We start from the raw sequence: 9979 nt of genomic DNA, 5'->3' as shown, positions 1-9979 counted from the left end.
ATAAGTATAGCCTACCAAGGCTTGGCGCTGTTTACAGTCATTACAGGGGGGAAGTGTCCCATCCCTCTCCCTTATTACCAAGGGGGATAAACCACTTACACAGAGAAGCCCGCGGGGTGGCTGAAACACCTGTCAATCACTCGGTGGTCCTGCGGAGTTCGATCGAGGAACCAGAGTCAAAACAGAAGTCGGAAAGTCACATTTCACCAATGCGTCAAAGCCTGGGTTTGACCAACTGAAAAGGGATTTATAATCATAACTTCATTAACCGGAGTTGAATAATAACGTTACCGTGTTCCGTGAGGGCTGTGGTCTATATGGTACTGTATTCTTTCCTTTAAAAATGTTACATTTTGGCGTAAAATGTTGGTTACATATGACCAAATAAATTGTTGACCATTTGGAGTCTGAGGACTTTACTAGAAGGGATGCCAGACAACCAACGTGCGTGAGACCATCCTCTCCCCTTGTACCTGGTGGTACCGACTGGTCAACGCGATGGCGTCCGAGGTGGTCTGCGGGCTGATCTTCAGATTGCTTCTTCCGATATGTTTAGCAACAGGTACGTTTTATGCATAAAAAGGTACCGCATCTAATGCGGCATCCAAATAGTCATGAAAACAGTATAAAAATAAAAAAAACTCACAGGCATTGCAGATGACAGCCTGCAACAAAATATTAGTTTAAATATGTTTATTGCCCTAATAATAACAGTCATTTTATGAAGGAATTCATATATATATATTCAAAACGTTACAGTAGGCTAATCAATGTCTGCGTACTGTGTTACAGGTTTGTGGTTCTTGTTGGACAAGTAAATGACACAATAATTCATCTTTGATTTTGTACTAACCACTGAAATCCATTTATTTATGGAAAACCCTAATATGAGCACGTATTATTTCACAGGGGCGGTTGTGCGTAACACACTGCAACCTTTCAGTCGTATTCCATTACTTTTCTGCTCCAAGTTAAAAATGTGTCTCAGGTTACTTGATAAAGTTCATATCTTTTCCCTTTCCTTCACCAAATGTTCAGACTAGAACGGGTCTATTGCTGTGTCATGAACTGCGTATGGACATCATGTGGAATTGATCTTGAGCGCCTTTTGGAGCCGTGTAATTTCTCCAAGCATCTGAAAAACACTATGTGTGATTTAAAGTACCAAATATTATACCATCTGGTTGTGACGTATTTATTACCATGACATAATTAGGAGAGTTCATCTATTTTGAAGAGGCTTATTCAGTGTCAAAAACATTCAACTAAATTATAGATTTTTTTTATTGTATTTCTCAACCACAAGTATAATTTGTAGTAGACCATAGTACTGTAAACATTTTCAGTATTAATTCAGTAAGCATGTACAGGTTTTGATGAGCAATGTCATTGTCAGCATCGCCTAGGGCGGTAGGGTTAGCATAGGTAGGTACTAGGTAGACAGATAGACCAGTAACTAGGGGGTAGACAGGTAGACCAGTAACTAGGGGGTAGACAGGTGGACCAGTAACTAGGGGGTAGGTAGACAGGTGGACCAGTAACTAGGGGGTAGGTAGACAGGTGGACCAGTAACTAGGGGGTAGGTAGACAGGTGGACCAGTAACTAGGGGTAGGTAGACAGGTGGACCAGTAACTAGGGGTAGGTAGACAGGTGGACCAGTAACTAGGGGGTAGGTAGACAGGTGGACCAGTAACTAGGGGGTAGGTAGACAGGTGGACCAGTAACTAGGGGGAAGGTAGACAGGTGGACCAGTAACTATGGGGGTAGGTAGACAGGTGGACCAGTAACTAGGGGGTAGGTAGACAGGTGGACCAGTAACTAGGGGGTAGGTAGACAGGTGGACCAGTAACTAGGGGTAGGTAGGTAGACAGGTGGACCAGTAACTAGGGGTAGGTAGGTAGACAGGTGGACCCGTAACTAGGGGTAGGTAGGTAGTAGCGGTGCGTGGGTAAAATCCCTGGGGAAGCCAAGCCCTCCCTCCCCAAGAAGAAAACATAATGTTATGACTATGTACTGTGATAATTGCGTTGTTTTCTCTATAACCTGTTAGTTCATCTGCCCTGACACCGTGATATTTAGGTCTAAAGCCGAGACAATATAAATAAATTCAACCACACCTTTGTTTCATCACAAAACCAGAGCAACATCTGTCTGGTGAAGTCCACAAAGCACATTGCATGTAACAAACCGTTACATGACCTACAGCATAGTCAAGCAAGGTAATGTTTCCTACATTATCGTACTACTAAACAACTATTGATTTAGAACCACAGAGAGTTACTGCAAGTCACTAAGAAAACCAGAGCTGCCTCCACTATTCCAGCACCATGTCAACAACAGGAGCACCTCCACTATTCCAGCACCATGTCAACAACAGGAGCTGCCTCCACTATTCCAGCACCATGTCAACAACAGGAGCTGCCTCCACTATTCCAGCACCATGTCAACAACAGGAGCTGCCTCCACTATTCCAGCACCATGTCAACCACAGGAGCTGCCTCCACTATTCCAGCACCATGTCAACAACAGGAGCAGCCTATACTATTCCAGCACCATGTCAACAACAGGAGCAGCCTCCACTATTCCAGCACCATGTCAACCACAGGAGCTGCCTCCACTATTCCAGCACCATGTCAACAACAGGAGCAGCCTCCACTATTCCAGCACCATGTCAACAACAGGAGCTGCCTCCACTATTCCAGCACCATGTCAACCACAGGAGCTGCCTCCACTATTCCAGCACCATGTCAACCACAGGAGCTGCCTCCACTATTCCAGCACCATTTCAACAACAGGAGCTGCCTCCACTATTCCAGCACCATGTCAACAACAGGAGCAGCCTATACTATTCCAGCACCATGTCAACAACAGGAACAGCCTCCACTATTCCAGCACCATTTCAACTTCAACATTTCAACATCATCAAATCACCTCTGCTTAGTCTCATACAGTGACAACTTAAAGATACCAAAAACGATTTAGTCCAACGTAAGCTAAATATGATGTGGCTGTCCATGGTTCTGATTTCTGTGTGTGTGTGTGTGTGTGTGTGTGTGTGTGTGTGTGTGTGTGTGTGTGTGTGTGTGTGTGTGTGTGTGTGTGTGTGTGTGTGTGTGTGTGTGTGTGTGTGTGTGTGTGTGTGTGTGTGTGTGTGCGCGTGTGCAAATATAGAGAACATGTTGACTCACCCTCCTGGGGTTTAGGAGTGGAATTAGGAGGAGAGGCCTCATTTAACTCAGTAAATTCCTCTGGTTTTTAGCCATGTTTCAGACAGGCCAATCACATCATGTTTATGATCAGTGATTAGTTCATTGACTATGACTACCTTGAAAGTGAGGGATACAACATTAAGTAGCACTATTATCACAACGTCTTTCACTTATCTACAAATTCTATCTTTTGGGAGGGTGGGAAAACAGTTTTCAACCAGCGATTGAGTTGTGAGACTCTGCTGTAGAGCTCATCACTCCCCCTAACTGGGAGGGGACCAGAGACAATTACTCGATGCCGACACATCTTTCTAGCTGATTTACACGCAGAAGCTATGGTGACCTCTGACTGTTTCATCCTAACATCGTTGGTGCCGACGTGGATATCAATATCTCTCTACACTCGCCAGTTTTAGCTTTAGCCAGCACCATCTTCAGATTAGCCTTAACGTCAGTAGCCCTGCCCCCTGGTAAACAGTGTATGATCGCTGGATGATTTGTTTTAAGTCTAATACTACGGGTAATGGAGTCACCACTGACTAGGGTTTTCAATTAGTCAGAGCTAATGGTGGGAGGCCTCAGCGGCTCAGACCCTGTAACGGGTGGAGGAGAGATCAGAGAAGGCTCGGCCTCTGACTCCGTAACGGGAGGAGTAGAGACCTGAGAAGGCTCGGCCTCTGACTCCGTAACGGGTGGAGGAGAGATCAGAGAAGGCTCGGTCTCTGACCCCGTAACGGGTGGAGGAGAGATCAGAGAAGGCTCGGCCTCTGACCCCGTAACGGGTGGAGGAGAGATCAGAGAAGGCTCGGCCTCTGACTCCGTAACGGGTGGAGGAGAGATCAGAGAAGGCTCGGTCTCTGACTCCGTAACGGGTGGAGGAGAGATCAGAGAAGGCTCAGCTTCTGACTCCGTAACGGGAGGAGTAGAGACCTGAGAAGGCTCAGCCTCTGACTCCGTAACGGGTGTAGGAGAGATCAGAGAAGGCTCGGCTTCTGACTCCGTAACGGGTGGAGGAGAGACCTGAGAAGGCTCGGCCTCAGACTCCGACTCGTTGATTAATGGGGAGAACAAGTTGAAAGTTTCTATCGGCTGAATGAGAGACACTGAGCACGCCGACAACATTTCTTTACAGAAGTCCTGAGAAAATAGTCCGGCTGTGGGGACTGTGCTGTGGGATTAACACTACTGCCTGAATTTACTGGTAGAACAGATACTGTTTCATCCTTTCAGCCTAACGATTGCGTCTGAAACCGATCTTGCTAGTCGGCAAGGGAGACTTCTCACCATAAGGTGATAGTTCTCCCTTTCACATTATTGACATGGTAGACCTCCTCAGCATGTTAATTGTTCCTACGCTGAGTTCACATTAACACACAGAGACTGTCAGGATGATTAACCACGTCAAGTGTGTTCTCTCTGAGGCTGATATCTAACAGACTAAACAGCAATATCACAGACATGTCCAGATATCTGTATGGTACATGTCCAGATATCTGTATTGTACATGTCCAGATATCTGTATGGTACATGTCCAGATATCTGTATGGTACATGTACAGATATCTGTATGGTACATGTCCAGATATCTGTATGGTACATGTTCAGATATCTGTATGGTACATGTCCAGATATCTGTATGGTACATGTCCAGATATTGTATGGTACATGTCCAGATATCTGTATGGTACATGTCCAGATATCTGTATGGTACATGTCCAGATATCTGTATGGTACATGTCCAGATATCTGTATGATACATGTCCAGATATCTGTATGGTACATGTTCAGCCAAGTCCAGATATCTGTATGGTACATGTCCAGATGTCTGTATGGTACATGTCCAGATATCTGTATGGTACATGTCCAGATGTCTGTATGGTACATGTCCAGATATCTGTATGGTACATGTCCAGATATCTGTATGGTACATGTCCAGATGTCTGTATGGTACATGTCCAGATATCTGTATGGTACATGTCCAGATATCTGTATGGTACATGTCCAGATATCTGTATGGTACATGTCCAGCCAAGTCCAGATATCTGTATGGTACATGTCCAGATATCTGTATGGTACATGTCCAGATATCTGTATGGTACATGTCCAGATATCTGTATGGTACATGTCCAGCCAAGTCCAGATATCTGTATGGTACATGTCCAGATATCTGTATGGTACATGTCCAGCCAAGTCCAGATATCTGTATGGTACATGTCCAGCCAAGTCCAGATATCTGTATGGTACATGTCCAGATATCTGTATGGTACATGTCCAGATGTCTGTATGGTACATGTCCAGATGTCTGTATGGTACATGTCCAGATGTCTGTATGGTACATGTCCAGATGTCTGTATGGTACATGTCCAGATGTCTGTATGGTACATGTCCAGATGTCTGTATGGTACATGTCCAGATATCTGTATGGTACATGTCCAGATGTCTGTATGGTACATGTCCAGATATCTGTATGGTACATGTCCAGATATCTGTATGGTACATGTCCAGATGTCTGTATGGTACATGTCCAGATATCTGTATGGTACATGTCCAGATATCTGTATGGTACATGTCCAGATGTCTGTATGGTACATGTCCAGATGTCTGTATGGTACATGTCCAGATATCTGTATGGTACATGTCCAGATATCTGTATGGTACATGTCCAGATGTCTGTATGGTACATGTCCAGATATCTGTATGGTACATGTCCAGATGTCTGTATGGTACATGTCCAGATATCTGTATGGTACATGTCCAGCCAAGTCCAGATATCTGTATGGTACATGTCCAGATGTCTGTATGGTACATGTCCAGATGTCTGTATGGTACATGTCCAGATATCTGTATGGTACATGTCCAGATATCTGTATGGTACATGTCCAGATATCTGTATGGTACATGTCCAGATGTCTGTATGGTACATGTCCAGATATCTGTATGGTACATGTCCAGATATCTGTATGGTACATGTCCAGCCAAGTCCAGATATCTGTATGGTACATGTCCAGATGTCTGTATGTCTTTATATGTCTCTGGTCAATACTGTCTGAAATTCAACATTTCAATTCTGTTAACTATGTTGTTTTTACTTTAATGTCACTACTTTTGAGTGAATTGCTAATATCTGTGTGTGTCTGTTACAGCCTGTTTGTTCCGGTACAATGGCCTATCATTCGTCTACCTCATCTACCTCCTGCTTATTCCCCTTTTCTCTGAGCCCACCAGCACAACCATGCAGGGTAAGTCTCCCTTTTTCTCTATCACCCTCTTCGCTCTATCTCTTCCTCGTCCTTCTTTACCACCTCCTCTACCTCCTCCTCTACCTCAACTTCATCCTCCTCTTCATACTCCTCTACCTCCTACTCTAGCCCCTTTACCTCCTCCTCCTCTACTACCTCTTCCTCTACCTCCTCCTCCTCCTCCTCCTCTACCTCCTTCTCCTCTACCTCCTCCTCCTCTACCTCCTCCTCCTCTACCTCCTCCTCCTCTACCTCCTCCTCCTCTACATCCTCCTCTACCTTGTCCTTAGCTTCCTCTACTTCCTCCTCTACCTCCACTACCTCCTCCCTCAACTTTTCTCTCTACCTCTACCTCAACCTCTACTATCTCGTCTTCTCTATACCTCCTCTTCTCTCTACCTTCTCCTATTCTCTCTATCTCTTCCTCCTCATCCTCCTCTACCTCTACCTCCTCCTATTCCCTCTTTTCACAGAACCAACCAGCCTGACAATCGACTTTGGACTTTGCCTCTAACTCTTCTCTAAATGTCACATAGCCAACTGGTGTTCATAAATACATCACCTCCAGAACCAACCACCTTCACAGAATTCTCTGTTTCAGAAAAGCCTAATTGTTTTTCCTTGAGGACATGATTTCCTTGGCAATGATTGGATAATGCAGCTAGTTTGGTCACTGGTTGTATGGTTTGTCCAAGAGAGAAATGTATTGCCTATTTGGGCTCCCGACAAGTGCAGCGGTCTAAGACAATGCATCTCAGTGCTTGAGAATTCACTACAGACACCGTGGTTTGTATCCAGGCTGTATCACAACCGGCCGTGATTGGGAGTCACGTAGGGTGGCACACAATTGGCCCAGAGTCGTCCAGGTTAGGGTTTGGCCGAGGTAGGCAGTCATTGTAAATAATAATTTGTTCTTAACTTGCTTGCCTAGTTAAATAAAGGTTCATTTAAAATGTAAAACATGTATTATTCAATTGAATTGAGAGAGGGGTTCTCAGAATTCAGATGAGGAGAACTGATGTTAAAGCTACTCAGCTGTTTTGAACAGAAAAGGTCATAAGGAGATCTAAGAGGTCAATGCTTAGTGTATTATATGTAGAAGTTGTCCTGAACTTAATCGTGCAGCTGACCAATTATGACATGAGTTCTGGGTTAACTTAGAAGTCCTCTTGATCTCTCCTCTGGCCCAGTGTGGTTTAGTGTGGCATTGTGGTCATGAAAAGAGCCTAGAGACAGGTATTCCTTCCTATACCACAGAAGGATAGTAAACCGGATGGTTAAGATGGTTAGAACCCCCCCCCCCCCCCCAATACCTTATACCACTCAACACGGTGCTTCCTGGAGCGTTCAATCACATCAATGTTTAACAATACATACAGCGAGATTGGCTCAGGAGAGGAGAGGACGCTGATGTCCTCTCAGTAAATAAAAGACACGAAGGAGGGAGAGAGAGAGAGAGAGAGAGAGAGAGAGAGAGAGAGAGAGAGAGAGAGAGAGAGAGAGAGGGAAATAACAGCCTGTCTGTCAGGAAGTAAAGGAGAATAGATGTAGGGAGGGAAGGATGGAATAGTGGGTGAGAAGGAAGGAGAGAAGAAGGGATGGAGGGAGGGAGATAGGGAGGGACGGAGGAAGGGATGATGGAATGGAGGAATAGAGCGGTATGGAGAAAGGAGAGAGGGAAGGAGAGAGGGATGGATGGAGGAAGGGATGATGGAATGGAGGGATAGAGCGGTATGGAGAAAGGAGAGAGGGAAGGAGAGAGGGATGGATGGAGGAAGGGATGATGGAATGGAGGGATAGAGCGGTATGGAGAAAGGAGAGAGGGGAGGAGAGAGGGATGGATGGAGGAAGGGATGATGGAATGGAGGGATAGAGTGGTATGGAGGAAGGAGAGAGGGAAGGAGAGAGGGATGGACGGAGGAAGGGATGATGGAATGGAGGGATGGAGTGGTATGGAGGAAGGAGAGAGGGATGGACGGAGGAAGGGATGATGGAATGGAGGGATGGAGTGGTATGGAGGAAGGAGAGAGGGAAGGAGAGAGGGATGGACGGAGGAAGGGATGATGGAATGGAGGGATAGAGTGGTATGGAAGAAGGAGAGAGGGAAGGAGAGAGGGATGGACGGAGGAAGGGATGATGGAATGGAGGGATAGAGTGGTATGGAGGAAGGAGAGAGGGAAGGAGAGAGGGATGGATAGAGGAAGGGATGATGGAATGGAGGGATAGAGTACAGTATGGAGGAAGGGATGATGGAATGGAGGGATAGAGTACAGTATGGAGGAAGGGATGATGGAATGGAGGGATAGAGTACAGTATGGAGGAAGGGATGATGGAATGGAGGGATAGAGTACAGTATGGAGGAAGGAGAGAGAGAGAGGAGAGTCTTTAAAGTGTACTACTTACCGTCTCATCAATAGGTAATGAGAGAAGAAGACTTCTGCAAGGTGATGTCAGGGAATGTATGACTTCAGGGTCACATAGGTCAGTCCAACACTATAGTTCTCCCCTCTGCCTGTAAAGATGTGAAGGTGGGGTCCTGTTGGGGTCCTACCCCCATCCTCTACACATAGACTCTATTGAACATCCTGGTCCTACCCCCATCCTCTACACATAGACTCTATTGAACATCCTGGTCCTACCCCCATCCTCTACACATAGACTCTATTGAACATCCTGGTCCTACCCCCATCCTCTACATATAGACTCTATTGAACATCCTGGTCCTACCCCCATCCTCTACACATAGACTCTATTGAACATCCTGGTCCTACCCTCATCCTCTACATATAGACTCTATTGAACATCCCGGTCCTACCCTCATCCTCTACACATAGACTCTATTGAACATCCTGGTCACATAGACTCTATTGAACATCCTGGTCCTACCCTCATCCTCTACACATAGACTCTATTGAACATCCTGGTCCTACCCCCATCCTCTACACATAGACTCTATTGAACATCCTGGTCCTACCCTCATCCTCTACATATAGACTCTATTGAACATCCCGGTCCTACCCTCATCCTCTACACATAGACTCTATTGAACATCCTGGTCCTACCCTCATCCTCTACACATAGACTCTATTGAACATCCTGGTCCTACCCCCATCCTCTACACATAGACTCTATTGAACATCCCGGTCCTACCCTCATCCTCTACATATAGACTCTATTGAACATCCCGGTCCTACCCTCATCCTCTACACATAGACTCTATTGAACATCCTGGTCCTACCCCCATCCTCTACACATAGACTCTATTGAACATCCTGGTCCTACCCTCATCCTCTACACATAGACTCTATTGAACATCCTGGTCCTACCCCCATCCTCTACACATAGATTCTTTTGAACATCCTGGTCCTACCCTCATCCTCTACATATAGACTCTATTGAGCATCCTGGTCCTACCCCCATCCTCTACACATAGACTCTATTGAGCATCCTGGTCCTACTCCCATGGCCCATCCTCTACACATAGACTCTATTGAGCATCCTGGTCCTACTCCCATCCTCTACATATAGACT

General features: G+C 45.7%; 1 protein-coding gene across 1 annotated transcript in view; it reads left to right on the top strand.

Annotated features, from left to right (window-relative positions):
• The first annotated feature begins 498 nt into the window (after positions 1 to 498).
• The window catches only part of LOC124040701 (piezo-type mechanosensitive ion channel component 2-like), a 202099-nt gene continuing 192618 nt past the window's right edge, over positions 499 to 9979 (top strand). The window contains exons 1-2 of the mRNA XM_046357776.1: positions 499 to 562; positions 6353 to 6448. Coding sequence (XP_046213732.1) covers positions 499 to 562; positions 6353 to 6448 — 160 coding nt within the window. The remainder of the gene's footprint in view (positions 563 to 6352; positions 6449 to 9979) is intronic.

The sequence above is a fragment of the Oncorhynchus gorbuscha genome, linkage group LG08, assembly GCF_021184085.1.
Source record: "Oncorhynchus gorbuscha isolate QuinsamMale2020 ecotype Even-year linkage group LG08, OgorEven_v1.0, whole genome shotgun sequence".
NCBI lineage: Eukaryota > Metazoa > Chordata > Actinopteri > Salmoniformes > Salmonidae > Oncorhynchus > Oncorhynchus gorbuscha.
The sequence above is the reverse complement of the archived record's forward strand: the minus strand, read 5'-3'. Positions and strand labels throughout refer to the sequence as shown.